This window comes from Ruditapes philippinarum, unplaced genomic scaffold (assembly GCF_026571515.1).
Source record: "Ruditapes philippinarum isolate M1 unplaced genomic scaffold, ASM2657151v2 ctg3385_1_1_1_1, whole genome shotgun sequence".
NCBI lineage: Eukaryota > Metazoa > Mollusca > Bivalvia > Venerida > Veneridae > Ruditapes > Ruditapes philippinarum.
The window spans coordinates 239,624-259,843 of NW_026862005.1; the positions used below are offsets into that span (position 1 = coordinate 239,624).

At 32.7% G+C, this 20,220-nt stretch overlaps 2 protein-coding genes across 3 annotated transcripts; both read right to left on the reverse strand.

The window, feature by feature from the left end:
* Positions 1-3,524: 3,524 nt before the first annotated feature.
* On the reverse strand, positions 3,525-9,307 carry LOC132717619 (uncharacterized). The gene is made up of 2 exons (XM_060701116.1): positions 9,175-9,307; positions 3,525-6,796 (listed from the first exon to the last, which is right to left on the reverse strand). Exon 2 carries the CDS (start codon positions 6,713-6,715, stop codon positions 4,943-4,945), a length of 1,773 nt encoding a protein of 590 aa, XP_060557099.1. The 5' UTR covers positions 6,716-6,796; positions 9,175-9,307; the 3' UTR covers positions 3,525-4,942.
* Positions 9,308-13,709: 4,402 nt separating this feature from the next.
* LOC132717620 (uncharacterized) lies at positions 13,710-18,584 on the reverse strand. Of its 2 annotated transcripts, none has more exons than XM_060701117.1 (2): positions 18,312-18,584; positions 13,710-16,482 (listed from the first exon to the last, which is right to left on the reverse strand). In XM_060701117.1, the coding sequence occupies exon 2, from the start codon at positions 16,399-16,401 to the stop codon at positions 14,623-14,625; it is 1,779 nt and encodes a 592-aa protein (XP_060557100.1). In that variant the 5' UTR covers positions 16,402-16,482; positions 18,312-18,584; the 3' UTR covers positions 13,710-14,622. The 2 variants fall into 2 exon arrangements, with proteins under 2 accessions (XP_060557100.1, XP_060557101.1); XM_060701118.1 differs by lacking the exon at positions 18,312-18,584 and adding an exon at positions 17,759-18,296.
* Positions 18,585-20,220: the final 1,636 nt, after the last annotated feature.

Here is a 20,220-nt window from a genome sequence, read left to right on the forward strand (position 1 = left end):
GTGGTGATTGACACGCCCCTCCTGTGACTGCTATTGCCAGTGTGATATTAAATTTTGTTCAAGATGAAACGACCATTTTCATTGGCTAAAATAAGTCGTGGCCACAAGATAATAACTCGTGGCCACGAGAAAATAAGTCGTGGCCTCAATATAATAAGTCGTGGCCACAAGATAATAACTCGTGGCCACGAGATAATATCTTGAGGCCACAAGATAATATCTTGAGGCCACAAGATAATAACTCGTGGCCACGAGATAATAAGTCGTGGCCACGAGATAATATCTTGAGGCCACGAGATAATAAGTCGTGGCCCCGAGATAATAAGTCGTGTCCACGAGATAATATCTTGAGGCCACGAGATAATAAGTCGTGGCCACAAGATAATAACTCGTGGCCACGAGATAATATCTTGAGGCCACAAGATAATAAGTCGTGGCCACGAGATAATAAGTCGTGGCAACGAGATAATATCTTGAGGCCTCAAGATAATAAGTCGTGGCCACGAGATAAAATAAAACTGCAAATGTCACCTCTATGCCACCGTAGAATTGCCAAAACATTGATATCCTACTTGTTTTTAAAAATATGCGAGTGGTCGTTTTGCAGTTGTGGAATATTTGTTTAGTACTTATGTTTAATGAATAGGCAGAATAAATTTATGTCTATTTCCTTTGGATAAGTTCCAATTAGAAATAATCGGCATGGTGTTCCGAAGTTAACAGAGCAGCACAATTTCGGAACACGGTTTACCAAATAGTTTTGTTTTGTTTTAAATAGTTTTGTTTTGTTTGTTTGTTTTCATTCATCAAACGCATGGTTCCTACTTATGCATGTTAAATAAAATTTAGTTATACTTGTATATAGTTTCTTAATCTTTTTTCAGTTATTGTTGAGTTTCTTAATTAAAAAAATCTAACTTGATAGTCCGATATGAACTTACACAGTTCGGTATACTTATGTTTTTATTTTGGTAACTTCATCAACATTTTGCATTTTAGCGAGATGCAATTAATGGTCTCTTTGGCCTCCTTTGCATCACTTAGTCATGTGTATTGTACATCGAATAGAAAAGAAAAAAAACACAATATTTAGTCGCAATCAGTGAATTACTTGAATCAAAATTAATAGGTCACCTTTTGGCAATACTATTTAATACTATTTAAGGAAATGATTGGTGACGTGTCGGGGTTGGTCCTCTCAGTGCCTGAAAGGGCGGATAGACCCTTATTTAACTAGACACATGTATCAATTTATACACTTTAAATGTAAGCAATGGCGTAGCAAAACATTTCCGTAAGTATGGGTTTCTTTTGGAAAACGAGCTTTTTCCTGTCCGTCAGGGTTAAAAATTTGATCTTACTTCTTTTTTCATCTTCATCATAAGCATGAACAAATGCTAATTGATTGTTGTCTATTTTTGTAACCGCTTCCGGAGCCAAACTGACCAACTTTCTGTGCACAAGTACCGGTATATTAAGTTGAACATCAATTAACTTTAGCGAACAATTATTTTTATCACAAAGGACAAGATATTGTTCAGATATCATACAACAATCAATTATGTGACACACTTTTTCATCTCCGTCAGCTTTCACATATATATCATCCAAAGCATGAGCATTCCTTTTTTGTTTTGTCTTGGCTTCGTTTTGGACCTCCAGCGAAATACTCCGCTGCAACAAACTACCAAATGCTTTAACTTCTTTACAAAAATGTTTCGCTCTGTCTTCTAGATGATATTCAGGACTGCAAGGACATATCTTGTCAATGGAATCTTCTTCTTGCTTAATTTGTTCACCTATTTGTTTTTAATCAATGAATATCTTATATTTTTTATTTTCAGGTGTTGATGTTAGATTACTTATATTTCTCGACAATTTATCTATTTCAAGAGCTAAATGATCATGTGTATCTTTAAAAGAGTTAATTACCTTGCACTCCTGTTCTTTTGTGGTCTGAATCATATTTTCAATTTCATTGGCCTCTTTGTCAAACTTCTCAAAAATGTTTTCTTTTTCTTGTTTGATTACACACCGTGTCTCTGTAGCAATTTTGCTCAAATGCTCGTGTTTGGTTGCAAAAGTTTCTTGAGTGTCTGACAATTTATCTGTTAGTGTCTTATAATGTGAGTGTATCAAGTTTATTTCTTTTCCAAAATTCTGATCTTTCAATAATTCAGGTAAATATTTCAGACAACATGCATCTGTATGTAAATCTTCTTTACAAATAGTACAAACGAAATTTGTACACGTGTAACAATAAAACTTAACTATCTCTTTGGTATGGGTTTTACATTTTTCAAAACATTTATCCGAATAAACGTCATCTCCCACTACATACTTGTGCTTCCGAAAAAACTTTCCATGGTGTTTAAGGCATGTTGAACAATAATATGCTATACAAGAGCCGCAAAAAGCACATGCCGTTCTATGTATTCCATCCCTCATACAAGTTTCACAGACCATTTCAAAGATTTCATCTGAATCATCAAAAGTCCTAGATACTGGCTGTGCCACACTTCCAGTTTTCAAAATAACGCCATTTTTTTGGCCGCCATTGAAATCTAAATTAAATGTAGATTCAGCCATATTTGTTAACACGTATATCACAAACTGGCTTAAAGTGTCAGATATATTTAAAACCAGTAAAAGTCTACAAAAAGATTATTTATATAGAAACGATATGGCATGAAATATCCGTAAAGAACAGCGATAATGAAAAACAAAACTTAACCCGAGAATTTCTTTTCACAATAGCTAGCATAAAACAGCGACATGTATATTCATTGAATTCTTAATACGTTATCTCTTTTCAAATATTTGTGATATGATATCTTTTCCCACAATGCATTTTCTCGTTGCTTATATGTTTAGATAATGATATTGGCTAAGGGGAATGAATTAGCACTGACAGTAAGCATACACGAGTAATGTTTCTTTAATTTGGGTTTATGTGGTTATTGAAAGAAAGGAGACTGTGTTTCTGGCTTTTAAAAATAAGTGACATTGCAGTCAAAACTCGTAAAAATGGTTGTTTTGCTATATTGTAGCGTCCCGTGTTGATATCAATTTAATAACAGTTGTTGACTGTTACATGTTCTATTAACTAAGCCCGCTTTGCTATGTTGTCTGTTCATGTACTTTGGATTAATAAAAATCTGCTTTGTAACAACCTAGGCTCGAAACTTTGTTATTTCGCTGATGCAATATGTATAAAAATTTACACCACAGGCACAGATAGATGCTGTATCAAAGGCATTTATTATAAATATCTACTTTAAATGACACTTGATAATCAGATACATACGACCGCAAACCAATGCTTATCAATAAAGCACTAATATATAAATTGATGTTTGCAAGACTTGTTTACCAGGTACCAATTATAAGTCTTCAAGTTTTTATGCTTTTGATCTGATTTAGAAAGACGGATTGACGAACATCAGACGATATTCTTATGGACTCTGCAGTAAATTAAATAACGTTATGATATATCAGTGAACAAAACAAATAGCATAAGAATGTTTGATTTTAACTAAATTTATTAATGTAAGCCCTTAACAATCAACCTTGCGCAATTGAAACACCCGACAACAACACGAAAAATATCTCGAATTTCAATATACGGCCGTGCTTACAAACATTATTATTAACATATGATTAAGATCGGGATTGGTGCTTGTGTAATAAACAATAAATAAAACGTAATAAATAATACTCAAATTTTAAAATGGAAATTGTTAAAATGTTTACATCCTTTTTAATATAATTCATCCAGGAAAATATGCAAACTATTAAGGCAGAACCTTTCCGTAAAAGGAATCTCGACTTCAGTCTTTTTACAGATATTAAATCTACTGTAAGGGTAAATTAATTACAAGATTTAAACAAAAGTTTTTTAAAGTAAATTTTCTCGTTACTAAAATAAAATTAAATTACTTTTCAATGTTAAATAATACTTTACTCTCTTATGAACTCAGAGGTTTTCAGTTGCGGAGTCCTTGCTGCTAACGAAACTCAGCCTTTTATTCTTTTATTCGTGAATTGCTGATAGTTTGCTAACGGTTTCCTATCAAAATTTGAAACTTGTGAGTTGCTAACAAAATACCAAGGAAAATGGCAGGAAGAGTTGCTAACACTACTATCACTGCTAACAGATAATACAATAGGAGTTAAAAGTCACGCAAATAAAATTGACATATCTTATACAAAAATAATTAGTATAATACACAGTAAAAATGGATCGGCAACTTATATGAAACATATTATTTCCGTATGCATAACTTAACACTTCCATAAGAACCGTCATTTGGTAAATTAAAATTAATATGACGACGTCATCATATCTTCCATTACCAACATGGCAAACAATAAACACGTCCGGGTTACAGGAAACAGTAAAATTTCGAATTATGCGTAAGGATACGCTATCAAAAAAAATACATTGACAATCAGTAGAATTTAGCATTTTTATAACATAACAATTATATTTAACTAGAAAATAAGTATAGAAAGGCTAATTAAAAAGTAAAATGCGGTGCATCAAAATGTACTATTATTAAAATACAAAGTTTCTTCTTCTTTCTCTCTATTTCTATCTTTCTCACTTTTTGAGAATGAGAACAAAACCATGTTCTTGTTGTGAAACTATTGAATTGGTATATATTCATACACGCATAAACAAGAATTATCACATAATACATGTATATACATTTTGTTAAAAACATTGATTACAACTTTAAAGCGTGGATATGATTACGCGGCACATTTCTAAAGTTTTCATCTATTGTTTGTTTTAATGTCTCAGGAATTTAGGTAGGATATTTGAAATTCTCTAACTTTCTTTTTCTTCTACACACACTTTTTTTTTATTATTTACGCTATGGGAACTCTTCTACAGCAGTTTTCAATTACCCACAGACATACGGTCATGTTTTCAGTTCTATAAAGTTACGCAATCATTAATTTCATACACTTTTATAAAGTTCAGACCGTACTGGCTTACGTACAACTTTCTATCTGACAAAGAATAGCAAACAGCCAAAGGCTGCCAATTAGCAGAAGTGTCTTCCAGTAAAACATCTGGAGGTGAAATGTTATCTTCGGGATGGAAAACGTGAATGCGGTTTGTACCGTTTTCGCAGATGTAAAGGAGTCCTTCCTTGTCAGTCGATATTCCTTCTGGGTGCCAAAACCGATGGCGTAACTCCTTGACTGCTCGGTTTTCCAAATTTATGGCGGTAATGCAATTACGGTACCAGTCCGACACATACAACATTGTACCGTCGGAATTTATGGTAAGGTAGTTTGGACATTTGAACAGTTTTTCGCCTTTTGTGTTGTTCTCAATATCTGCCAGTACGTGACCTGTCATATCTACAATTTGCACTTTACCTTGATGGTTAGCCCACATAGAAATTATGAAAGTGTCGTTATCGTGGTAAACAATATTAGTACAATACATTTGTGTTATCATAAACCCTGTCTGGAACTCAAGAGATCTTGAGTCTGTCACTGTCAAAAATTGAATTATACTTTTCTCTTTGTCGTTGTCGCATGGGTGAACAAGGGCAAATTCCGTGTCGGTGACCTTTGCGGCAGCTTCGGGGACAGTTCTGATTCTTCGTACATATATTACCTTTCCAATTTTTGTATCGATGAGTTTCACCGAGGAATTCGTTTTGTCACAGGCTATAAGATACTGCTCGGACAATAAACAGCAGTCGCCAATGTGACAAGAACCGTTGTCGAATAATGAACTAACGTTGATATCACATACAAAGCGTGCGACTTTTCGTTTTGGTTCTACTATTATTTTTTTCTTATGTATATTAAACTCCCGGGCGTTTTTGCCAAAATGAACGACTCTTTCCTTTAAGTCATTTGCATGTTTCTGCAACTCATTCCTAAAAGAATTGTCTTTGGTGGTATGTTTTGTTAAAATGTCAATGTCTTTTACAATTTCCGTTAGCTTTGGACTTATATCCTTCATTTTGATAAACAGTTTGTACTTTTCTTTTGTTGGTGATGAAGAAATCTGAGAAATACCATGGTCAAGGCATCCGATTTCTTGGCTTAAAGATACAATTTTATCTCTCACATATTTTTTCATCTCTTCGTTAGATTTAATCACTGAACGTGCTCCCTCCTCAATTTGTTCAGCTTCCTTCTCAAACTCTTCGAACAATGAATCCTTTTCCTTTTTTATTCCGATTTTCAAATTAGTGCTTATTTTGTCGATCTGCTCTTGTTGAGGTTTGCTTTTTATATCAATATCGGCCATTTTCCTTGAAATCTCATTCCATTCAGATATAAGTTGCTTTAATTCGTTGCCTTTTTCTAAATCTTTGACAATATCCGGTAAATATTTTAAATCACAAGTGCCCTTATGGTCATTCCTTTTGCAAGTAGAGCATACAAATGTGTCACACGTTAAACATTGAAACTTCAGAATTTCTTTGGAATGAATTGGACATTTTTCAGTACAAACATTCTTGTGGTATGCTATCCCCAAACAAGCAAATATGTTCCGGTAGGAACTTCCCATGTAGTCCAAGCATGTGGAGCAAAGATATGAAATGCAAACCGTGCAAAAAGCCGACGCAATAGCGTGTTTTCCATCTCTATAACATGTTTCACAATACATCTCGAAGACTTCGTCAGACCCCAATTCGCTTGGACCCAAAAAGGTTAAAGGTTCCTCTTTCTCAGACATATTTATCTCCGTGTGTCTCCTTCTTTAGGCAATAATTTATCAACAGAAGCTTTTTTTATGTAACTATATCATCTTTTTACACTGCAAATACAAAAGAATGTTCCAAAGATTGTTATGTAACGATAATGAAAAAGTCTTTCAAACACTAGTTTTATTTTCGCTTAATAATTATGTCGTGTTCTATACTTCATGGGATAGAGATTCACAATTGTTAACCAAAACGGCTTCTATACGGTCATATTATTCGTTCTCTTGCTTCTTTACAAATTGTGTCCGGTTTCCATACATACATTAACACAGTAAGTGTTGTAGGAAAGATATCGGGAGTCTTACAAATTTGCATTTCTACATTAATAAGTATTAATTTGTTTTAAGTATTTCACGGAACATTTCATTATTTTCCAAGTGAAACATGAACAATCCGAAGTTGTGCATAAAGAATGCGTATTAACGCAAAATTATGAAGCTTCTGTCTGTAAATATTCAGAATGATGAGTGAAATATAACTACCTAAATATAACTTAGATTGTTTTCTGATATACATGACCCTCATTCTACCGATATTTGCCGACAAAATTAAGTATAGAGTTCAAATATACCCAATGAAGTGTAAAGTAAATATTTTTAAGGCTACTGGTAAAATACTATCATGGCACCAGATATGTAGCGATATTTGTCGAGTGTTGGCTATCTTTATTTACGAAAACTAAAATATGAAAGTATATTCAAAATATACACTGCATTTGTTATACATGTACAAAAGTGCATTTTTAGAATGCAATAAATCTTGTTCTTGCCGATTAAATAATTTGTAAATATGTAAAAGAATTGACGAGTTTTCACTTTCTTTAAGATATGAACATTTCTGAAGAAAAGAGGAAACCCTTGTACGTTTTAAATATTTTCAATGTGTGAAATGTTAACTTATATGACAGTTATAGTTTACTGTGCAATTATAAGCAATATTTTTGCAGCTGGTTTTACCATTGCTGATTTAATACTATGAGCTTTTTCTATATTGTTTAGTAAAATACTGTATTCTATTGGACGGGTACACATCTGTCAAAACTATATTGGACGAGGCGCAAGCCGAGTCTGATACAGGTTTTACAGCTGTGTACAATAGAATCATTATTGTTTTTTACCATGTTTATTGACCTTTTTATTTCACACCACCATTTTTGACATTTGACAGAACTTTGTAATTTTAATTTAAAAAAAAACACAATGTGATATGAATATTAGACCCTCAAAAACAAAAACGCGGCTATATGGGGTACGATATGGATTTGAAATGTTTGGACGCTAGAAATGAATACGATGCTATATAGGGTGAGTTATGGATTTTAGACCTTTTAGACTTTTGAAATGAAAACGAGGCTATAAGGGGTGTGATATGGATTTCTTTTGGAACATTAAGTGGTACAAATGCTGAAAGTGAATTGGTTATATTTTATAAGGTATGAAAAAGGTTGTATTATATGCAGTCGGTCAAAAATGCTCGTAAAAGCTTATGTTGTATTTGCCAGTCACTACACTAGTGCGTAAAAGGAATTTTCTTTGCCCTGTTTGCAGACCCACTGAAAAAAATGCCACAAACTTTGCATTAATTTTTATGGTTTCTTAATGTAATAGTCTGTAAATTGTAACACTGAACTGGGATGAGTTTTTCAGTCGTCACACATTTACTGGCGTGAAAAAAGCCGATCGCTTGTCTACTTTTCCTTTTTTTCTTATAAAAATCTACACTTCTTCATAAAAATTGAAGATTATGTCTCAGGCATTATGTAACCATAGTTTTAACGTTCTTTATTGTTTTCTTTTCAATTTACATCAGACCAGAAACACACATTTTAAGTATTTAAAATCAACGCGCATATTCCGGTGCCTGTCCGTATTTTAGCCGATACCATTCATTTCAGTGTAAACTAAATACAAATGTACTCGGATATTATCCGTGGTCCCTTCGCTCCCTTTTTACGGCATTATTTCTTATAACTGTGTTTTTTGAATTTATTATGAAACGTGACAGATGTATGAGTGTGTTGTTTTATAGTAAGGGCAAATAGAAATTTTAGATTAACAGTACTTTATCATTAAAAAACCACGTTGTATTTTACGGATTTCATTCGCTGAGGAACTACACATGCCTTTTTCTTTTCTTTATTGTCGATTTAATGCATACTTATATCAACGATACAAATGAAAATATTGAACATAAATCATTATAATGTCCGTGAAACAAAGCACATTTATGAGATTTTTCATCGGTTTTCTGCACCTCGCTTATTTGTATTCCGAAAGAAACCGGTGCTTACACCTAAGTAGAGGAGGTGTTTTGGTTAACCCTCGTGAAATCTTAACTTGAGGACAAGTAAATGTACTCAGTTACAAGAAATATTTAAGATTGTTAAGGATTTAAGTTTCAAGATTAAATATATGTAATAAATTAGTTTTACCTTTTTATGTTCCTTCTTTATAATGAAAATATAGTCACTGTTAATTATTATCTATGTTAACATCATATATATCGTTTGTGTGCTTTTTAATTGAAATGTTTAATTATATTGTTAACGATAACGCATAGCTATGTTTACTGTTTAGTGATAAACACCACGCTGATAAACAATGGGTACAAAGTTTATATTTACACTGTCAGTAAAGATAAAATTACGATAATGCACAAGGGCAAATATGGTCGTGTGTATGTACGTTTATCCATAATATCTTCATAAAGTTTTCTTCCTTTCATTCCATATATGATCGTTAATTTCCGCATCATTTGTTTTACAGTTCTTTAAAGAAGCATGCTTTGGTCTAATTTTATGAATTTTTCTAAAGACATTGTCAACTGAAAAAGAAAGAAAATAATTTACATAAATTGTAAAACAGCACTTGCAATCCACATAAATTAACAGATGACAAAATAAGCAAAATATCTTTTACTCCGTTTATGACGCTTATTTGCACATCGCCCCTTCTGTTATATTTTGAAGACACGGAGGTTATCAATTTTTTGGCATTAATTGGGGTATTAATTTGTTTAATAAACGGGCATACACCGTTTTATTTTTTTTTTACAAAATAATTCACAGTTGTCATAAATCACATTTTAGTCAAACAGTTAAATTGAGTGTGTACTTATGGTATCAAAAAAGGTCGTGATCGATTAACAAGGGGAATTGTGTTGGGCCTCAATAGATGTCTCATTTCAGACAATATAAAGAATTTATTTGAATTTTAAATGAATCACAATTTTCATAAATTATATGAGCATTAATTATCCGAACACGTGAACAAAAAGTGAGTTGAATATAACATAGTTTGATATAATCAGAGCACCGTATGAAAAGGTCTCAAAGAAAACCAATATTTTCAAATGTTTATTTTATATTTAACAATTTTGACTAGCAAGTATAGTGGTTCGTTATACCCAAATTTGTTTCAAAAGATACAGGTATAAATTTATTCAAATAAATTACAGATACATTATGAAAATCCTCTTCTGACCTTGAGATTTTTTTCACATTTGAATTCAAACCGACATCAGAATTTACAGTGGCGGATTCAGGCCCGGGCTTCAGGGCTGCAGCCCCCCCAGCTTGGCCCAAAGATACGTTTACCAGCTGGGCTGGAAAATATTTTTGTCAGTTTCAAACTTTATTGGCTGTAGTGTATTCCCTTATCAAAACATTAATTGCTGTCATCCAGTTGTTAATCTCCTGCCTGGGGGCTTGGAAGAGATCTTTATCTATCAACATGCTTGAATGACTTCAATGTTTAAACTGCATTAATAGTCAAAGATAGTGACAAATAGATGTGTTACATTGTACATCATATTTTAATAACATTGATTTTCAATTTTCTTTGATTATGAAACTGAAAATTATTATTTGTTAATTAAAAAGATGGCTAGTTTTATAAAGATTATATTAAATGAATCGAGTTTTAAAAACTGTATTTTCTAAGATTTTTATTCAGATGAACTGATTGGTCATTTGCTTTTAATAACTTATTTTATAGCAGTTATATTTTTTTAAGTAAAGTTTAAATTGAACTGACCGCTTTAGTATCTAAATGGATTCATCGATGGAAAATATTCTGATTGAATATTAGTGTTTGAAATTATTTTTGTACGATTGAAAGGCAGTTCATGTATTTTAATATCACTTTACTTTTGAAAATTGTCTATTATTCAGATGAGTACATTGATCAAGTGTTTGAAATTATTTTTATCAACAGTCGCACATACATTGGTTAGTGTGCTTTTATTTTGTAAATGCTTAATACTTAACACCAGGGGAATTCTATTTGAAATACCCTGCAGACACTGACCTGTAAAACCATCCAAAAGGTACCATCAACAGCACTAGAAAGTCAAGGAAATAACACCTTTTTCAACCTCATATTTCAAAATTTTCTCACTCTTTGGGAGCGGACACCCCTCCCAAGCCCACCCCAATTACATATATTTTCTTAATTCCATATCATCTAAACGTTTGCAAAAACATTAGTGTACACATATCTAAAGCAAAAATACATTAATTGACACTCATAAGATGACCTATAAAACACATCAATTACAATTTTTTGTCACATTAACAAGATATTGACCCTATATTCAAACATGCACAATTTTCGTCTGTTGCATTATTTTTGTCAAAATCTTCCACCCATATGTCAGCCCCCCAGGAAACCATGTTCTGTATCCGCCCCTGCAGAAATGTAAGAATAATGTTTTGTTATATAAGCATTGATGATGAACATTATTACATAATACACACATGAATGATTAATATTTCAATGAATATATTCCGGTATTTTAATACACTGCATTACATGTTGATTCTATGACGTTATTCGGGATATCTGTATGCATTTCAAAACAAACATAACCACCGTCACTACCAGTTTTATCCATCAATTTTAAACACCTTGATAGTATCACGCTCTGCCTGGCCAACGTACAACTTCCTTCTGGCTGAGTTGAAGCTAATTTCAAAAGGCTCCCAATCAGTAGGAAGTGTTTGCAATAACTCAATCTTTTCAGAATACTCACAATGTGGATGAAGGTAAAAAATTTATTAGAACCGGTCTCAATAACATACACAATCCCTCTTCGTCAATTGTTATACCTCATAGGCCACTGCTTTGGTTAGATAACTATCGAGATCAATTTTAATTATCTCGTCTCTATACCAGTCACTAACGTATACGTACTTGCCTTTTGTGTCTATAGTTAAACAGTAAGGATTTCTGAACATGCTTACTCCGTCACTATCTGTTTTAATATCAATTAAAATTCGTCCGTCCATATCAAGAAGTTGGACTTTACTTTCATTATCAAAATACATTGAAATCATCAATATACCGTTTTTGATATAAGCTATGGCGTAGCAAAAAACATTTCTGTAAGTATAGGTTTCTTTTGGAAAACGAGCTTTTTCCTGTCCGTCAGAGTTAAAAATTTGATCTTACATCTTTTTTCATCTTCGTCATAAGCATGAACAATTGCTAATTGATTGTTGTCTATTTTTGTAACCGCTTCCGGAGCCAAACTGTTTTAAATCAGATTATAGCATAAAATCAGCTATTTTTCCCTCTTTTGCCCATGTTATAACGGGACCAAAACCATGTGTTAACATAGTCACGCGCTCTTGTTATAGGGTGCACCTTGTTATAGCCCGGTTTCACCTATGCGCAATACATACAGGGCCCAGTAAACAAACAAACAAAAAATGACGATTTGGCCTGTTTGCCGAAGAGACATGCGTTCTTGTTATATTGAAATTTATTGATTCGAGGGCCTCAGCCGCATATTCCACTTACTATGCCGGAAAAACGGCGTATAGACAGCGATGCTAATCTTGGTTGTCGCCCTTTCTAAGAAACGGACAGTTGTCAATGTAAACAAATACAGTAGAATCTACCTGTCATTCAGTTTAACACTCCGATTAACTTACAAAACTAGATAACACAAAATTAATATGAGAAAATGTTTTTTATTTATGTTAATGTTGATAAATGCTCTTTATATTTCTTTGAGAGAATAATGCTTAGTGCCTGATTTATTTTATAAACTTGTTTGCTTGAGAAAAAAAAAACGATTACAGATGATGTCACTGATCTTTTTTCTATCGTCAATCTGAAATCACTCTAGGAATTTCTGAGGGTCATGTTTTGTCTTGGGTAGAGGGTAGAGTAATGTAACGGTTTTTTTTTCTTGAGATAATAAATCTCCAAAGGCCAAGCTTTGTTAAATCAATTAAAATTCAAAATTTCGATCGGTTCCGAAAATTTTCCAAGTTGTTGGCCCCGGAAAAATGAAACGCATACGTAAAACATAGAATTGGATAAATACCGTCCAGGCACAAGAATTTAATGTAATTGTGTTTTGTTTAAACTATGCATCACGAATCTGTTTGAAAATTTTATGCTATAATAGCGTCAACGCACGTTTATTTCGTGTTATAAAGTCTGCAGAGTCCCTCGGAACTGTTGGAGCCCTCGCCCTACCGGGCTCGGGCACCAACCGTTCCTCGGGACTCTGCAGACGTTATAACACGGAAAAACGTGCGTTAACCCTATATAAACGCTTGTGTATTGTCAGCGTCATTAGTGAGTATTTACAGAGATCGAAAGACCTCAGAAATACCAATAAATTACTGATAGCAACGGTCAAGCCTCATGGGCCGCTTCTAAACAAACAATTTGTCGCTGGATTAAGCTAATTATGCACAGAGCTGGGGTGCAAAAATCATTCAAACCACATAGCATGCGCGCTGCTGCGTCTTCAATCGCACACATGCGTGGAGTCCCGTTACAGACGATAATTGAATCAGCGGGATGGAGCAATGCAAAGACATTCGCTAAATATTATGATAAACCAATATCAAATACCAATGGAAAATCTATGCAGGCTATCATAGATATTGCTAATTTGAGTGTATATTCGAAGCTATGAATAATGGGACCAAAAAAAATGTAGTAATAATAATAATTATAGTTGTATTTTATTACTTTCTATATAGTTGTGCATGGCATTTACATTCTGTAAAATTATGAAAAACATGTGTTTTTACCGAATTGCTAAATACAAAAAAGACCTTTATGTCTTGAAATTAAATCGTTGTTATGGAAGATAAATATTTACTATGGCGTAGGACGGCACGTAATGTCCTTTCCAAAATATCGCAAAAAGGACTCTAAAATCTCTGTGGGGCCCATTAGTGAGTTTATATGTAGGATGAAATTTTATGATTAAGCTAGACTTACCTGTAAGGTGAAGGTTAATCATGATTTCATCCACATAAAACTCATTAAGGGCTCACACACCCAACCCGCTACCTCCCCGTTTAAACTGCTATTTTTGCGATATTATTCGACATTACTTACTCTAAAATATGACCACTGACTGCTGATAGCTGCGTCTTCTCTCTGTGTGAGCCTTTAGTGAGTTTTATGTGGATGAAATCATGATTAACCTTCACCTTACAGGTAAGTCTAGCTTAATCATATAATTAAAATACAAAGTTTTCTTCTGCCTCTATAGATCTGTCTTTCTTATTTTTGACAATGAGAACAAAACCATGTTCTTGTTGTGAAACAATTAAATTGGTATATATTCAAACATACATAAACAAGAATAATCACATAATATATACATATAAGTTATGACAATTGCTTACAACTATAAAGCGTGGAAATGATTACCATAAACATAATTGCGGCACATTTCTGGAACTTTCATCAATTGTTTATTTTAATGTCTTAGGATTTAAGGTAGGATATTTGAAATTCTCTTACTTTCTTTTTCTTCTAAACACGACATTTTTTTTATTATTTACGCTATGGTTACTCTTTTACAGCAGTTTTCAATTACACACAGACATGCAGTAATGTTTCGATCAGTTCTTTGAAGTTACGCAGTCATTAATTTCATACACCTTTATAAAATCCAAACCGTACTGGCTTACGTATAACTTTCTATCTGACAAAGAATAGCAAACAGCCAAAGGCTGCCAATTAGCAGAAGTATCTTCCAGTAAAACATCTGGTGGCGAAATGTTATCTTCGGGATGGAAAACGTGAATGCGGTTTGTACCGCATTCGCAGATGTAAAGGAGTCCTTCCTTGTCAGTCGTTATTCCTTCTGGGTGCCAAAACCGATGGCGTAACTCCTTGACTGCTAGGTTTTCGAGATTAATGGCGGTAATGCAATCACGGTACCAGTCTGACACATACAACACTGTGCCGTAGGAATTTATGGTAAGGTAGTTTGGACATTTAAACAGTTTTTCGCCTTTTGTGTTGTTCTCAATATCTGCCAGTACGTGACCTGTCATGTCTACAATTTGCACTTTACCTTGATGATTAGCCCACATAGAAATTACGAAAGTGTCGTTATCGCGGTAAGCAATATTAGTGCAATACATTTGTGTTATAATAAACCCTGTTTGGAACTCAAGAGATCTTGAGTCTGTCATTGTCAAAAATTGAATTATACTTTTCTCTTTGTCGTTGTCGCATGGGTGAACAAGGGCAAATTCCGTGTCGGTGATCTTTGCGGCAGCTTCGGGGACAGTTCTGATTCTTCGTACATAAATAACATTTCCAACTTTGGTATCGATAAGTTTCACCGAGGAATTCGTTTTGTCACTGGCTATAAGATACTGTTCGGACAATAAACAGCAGTCGCCAATGTGGCAAGAACCGATGTCGAATGATGTACTAACGTTGATATCACCTATAAAGCGTGCGACTTTTCGCTTGGGTTCTTCTACTATATTTTTCGTGTTTACCTTAAACTCCCGGGCCTTTTTGCCAAAGAGAGCGACTCTTTCCTTTAAATCATTTGCATGTTTTTGTAACTCATTCTTAAAAGAATTGTGTTTGGTGGTATGTTTTGTTAAAATGTCAAAGTCTTTTACAATTTGCGTTATCTTTAGACTTATATCTTTCATTTTGATAAACAGTTTGTACTTTTCTTTTGTTGGTGATGAAGAAATCTGTGAAATACCAAGGTCAAGCCATCCTATTTCTTTGCTTAGAGATACAATTTTATCTCTCACACATTTTTTTCCCTGTTCGTTTGATTCTATCACTGAACATGCTCTCTCCCCAATTTGTTCAGCTTCCTTCTCAAACTCGTCAAACAATGAATCCTTTGCTTTCTTTATTCCATTTTTCAAGGTAGTGCTTATTTTGTTGATGTGCTCTTGTTGTGCTTGACTTTTTATATCAATATCGACCATTTTCCTTGAAATCTTATTCCATTCAAATATAAGTTGCTTAAATTCGTTCCCTTTTTCTAAATCTTTGACAATATCCGGTAAATATTTCAAATCACAAGTGCCCTTATGGTCATTCCTTTTGCAAGTAGAGCATACAAATGTGTCACACGAAAAACATTGAAACTTCAGAATTTCTTTGGAATGAATTGGACATTTTTCAGTACAAACATCTTGTGGTATGCTATCCCCAAACAAGCAAATATGGTCCGGTACGAACTTCCCATGGTAGTTCAAGCATGTTGAGCAAAGGTGTGAAATGCAAACCGTGCAAAAAGCCGACGCAATAGCGTGTTTTCCATCTCTATAACATGTTTCACAATACATCTCGAAAACTTCGTCAGACCCCAATTCGCTTGGACCCATAAAGGTTAAAAATTCCTCTTCCTCAGACATATTTATCTCCGTGTGTCTCTGTCTTCAAACAATATTTTTTCAACTGAAGCTTTGTCTAGTTTACTCTTTCATTTTGTCTCACTGCAAAAACAGAAACACGTTCCGAAAATCATGTATTTAAGAAGCGTGTAAAATATATAATTCTTTTAAACACTAGTTTTATATGCACTTCACATGTTGTGTTCTACAGTTCATGGGAAGGAAATTGTTGATATTTCAATAAACATAGTTACAGGAAATATGTCATATTGTTGTGCAGCCGAAAAATGATAAAATTCATTTACAAAAAAAAAATGAACAAATATGCATGATGATTTTCTTTTAAACACAAATATTTATATATATTATCATTTTCTAAAAGGTCATATTTTCAAAACAAAATTTGTGAAATTTCAAATACGTTAAGTTACAAATTGTTTATGTTTCAATAACAGATGTCAAATTTAAAATTATGTAACTGGAAGATTAAAATGCGGCTTTTCCTCTTTGTACAATCAACTGTGCTAAAAGTTTTATAATATATAGGTGATAAGGTCAATTAAAGCTGTCTGTACTTATCATGTTGTTAAACCTTATGACTGATAAAATATCCAGGTGATGATTGTTGTTATAAATTCTATGTTGCTATGTTACATTATTTTGTATTGAAACCTGATTGGTCATTTTGTTATTTAAGACACAAAAATGTTAAAATTCTATTGGTCAGTTAAAACGAAATCAATTTTAGAATTATTGTAAAGATACATGTAGAAAATTTAGGGTGAGTTAGATTTTGGATTTCCAAGTGATAACAAATTGTATTGTGGCTTTCCACTAGAAATAATTGTTACTGTTTTTAATATCAATTTGTTAACATCAGGATAACCTGTGTATATGTTATACGAGTATATTATCTGTGGTATTCCACTAAGAAAGAAACATTAAAATATAAAACGGAACATTGTGTTGTGATACAATCCACCTTCAGTAGAACCTATAATTTAGCGCATAAGTGTTCTGCTTTGGTACTAGGGGAATTCTTGTACAACTAAAATACAAAAAGATGTCCTTTTTCCTCAATTTATTTTTCAAACTATTTTTTAAACTATTTCAACCCAGAGTCATACAATCTATATGTCCATATATAGAATAACATAAACAGATATTAAAGATTGAAATTATAATAGAATTATATTACACATACAAATTATCTAAACAAAGTGAAAGTAGAATTCAATAATTTTCATTCAACATGCCATTTTAACTTGATTATATTAAACAAAAGATGATGATTTCATAGTCTATTACATGTTTTCATTCCCATTTATTATCATCTTGCCTTCTAACATATAATAAAGATTAAAACTTAAGTTCTCACCAAATAATAACAATATAAAGCTTCCGGAAATAAATTCTACTGACAGAAAGCGCCATGTTTACTTTTCTATTAAATTATGCCAACTGATCAAATTAAACGAAACGACTAGTTGAACGAAAAGTTTAAACAATTACGCCAAGTGCTACCAATAACAAATCTTAAGTTATTATCTAAGAAAGTAATATATTAAATAACTTCTACATGTAGTTAAAACAATTACATATACATTTAAGTCAGAACATAAGTTATAACACCCAAAAATTACAAAGTACAATATTCTCTTAACATTAACTTAAAATATTTGACTTACCTAAAATACAAAAAGATGTCCTTTTTCCTCAATTTATTTTCAAACTATTTTTTAAACTATTTCAATCCAGAGTCGTACAGTATATGGCTCTTCAGAGGAAAGGACTTTAGAACAACAACTTCCATAACAATAATAGACCAATCAATTTTACTGTACATCATGTGACCCTTAATTTCGTTGAGGAATTTTTTTTAAATCTAATCTATCTTACAAGATTAAAGATATGTAATAAATAAGTTTTACCTTTTAATGTTCCTTCTTTATAAAGAAAATATTGTCTGTGTAAATGATATCCTTTTGTCTCTGTTAATAACGTGTATATATCAATTGTTTTATTGAAATATACATGTATAATAATATTGATTTAGATAACGCATGCCTATTATTCCCTGCGGTCTGGAGACCGCAGGGTATTGGTACGCGTTTAACTTTTGAGGCATGGAGGAGCACGTGACCTGTTTTCGGTACATGGAGGAGCATGTGATCTATAAACCTGACATGATTGGTTAATTGACCTTTTCGAAAACCTAGCTAAATACCGTTGCCGGTACGTTACGGATTTACCTCTAGGGAATTAGTCCGAATTACACCTAATTAAGAACAATAAACTATTACGTGATATTTCTAATTTTCTATAATTATTTTACCGTTTAAGGTGGAAAACTTGAATGATGTGTTTGAAAATTTTTAATGATTTTTTAATATCTATTTCAAATTTTACAAACAATAAATTGTTTATACTGAAAATCTACAATATTAAAATATACGTAGTGGCATCTGCCATAATAAATAGAGATATTTTCTGCGTAAACTTGTGGGTTTACTTTTTATTGCTCGGAATTATTTATAAAATGGTAGGCCTATTTAATAATTTTCTTAAATAGAAATAATTGTTTTATGTTCGACCTTCTCCGGTCTTCAACGGTCACCAGTTTTCAAAGACCTTTTACTATATTGATCGTTTATTGTCAACTATATTCCTGATACAAACGTTTATTTACCCCCTCCCCCCAAACAATGTTGAATGAAATATCTTCATATCATTAAAAATGTTCCCCGCAGGAAACCATTTTACTTGTAAGCTTTGTTTAATGATAAAATTTACAGCATGCTGATAACGAATGAGTCTAAACTGTCGGTAAGTTTAAAGTACGATAAATAAAAACGCGCAAATGCGTTTGTTGTGTTACTCTCGACCGTGTGTACGTGCTTATATATAATTGCGTATGTACGTGTTTTGTTGTTTTTGTTTTTTTTCCTTTTTTTACATTGGCCTGGCTGCCAAAAATTTAAATGTTGTAGAAATGTTATTTTAACAATAAAAAGGCATTTAATGAAGTCAGTTTTTTTACAATTAAGGAAATTTATTCTGAAAAATGTCATAAATTAGAAGAAAAACTAACTTTGCTTGTTTGGTTTGATAGCCGAGTGTCTTAATAAGTATCAACAGGATTATCAACAGGAAAATATTTTACAAGGATGATATTATAGATTATTTAGCGTTTCCTTATTTCTGGAAAACAACCTGTCATATATCCAAGATTAAGTTAAAAAAAGTGTCCATAACTCACAAAAAGCAGGGTAATGTTGTTTAGGTTTAGCATATAGGTGTTCTTTTAGTTACATGACTGGCCTATGATATCAAATTTTTAGCTTCTTAGTCAAAAACTTAAAGGCACATTTTGCCTCAGAAACGAATAAATATTTCCTTTATATTAACTGATAAAGCGACACTCACATGTTAGATAAACTGTGTTGATTTGTGATCTTTTTCATCATTTTTTCTTTTAAGATGACACACATGAATTTAATAATGTTTAAATAATGGTTTAAGAGCATGTTAGATACTTATCACCTGAAAAAGTAGCGCTTAATGTGAAATTGCCTTTCATAAAAGTAGCAAAATATGTTAACAAAGCAGTATTTTGGTTTCCATACAGAATACTGAATCACAATATTTGTACTAAATGCCAAACAGCAACAGAAGTGAAACATATTGTGTATGTAATTTGCAAATGACTGAAATGAGTAACGTTTTCAAAACTAAAACAGGACACCAAAAATAAAAAGGTTTTGAGCGAAAAAAAAAATTCTTGGGTATAATGCCCCCTTAAAGCGTTTTTTCCGTGCGAAAGACCATCCGTAAGTAACA

Excerpts from the sequence above, each read along its gene's own strand:
- LOC132717620 (XM_060701117.1), bottom strand. The coding sequence starts at position 16,401 with ATGTCTGAGGAAGAGGAATTTTTAACCTTTATGGGTCCAAGCGAATTG.
- LOC132717619 (XM_060701116.1), bottom strand. The coding sequence starts at position 6,715 with ATGTCTGAGAAAGAGGAACCTTTAACCTTTTTGGGTCCAAGCGAATTG.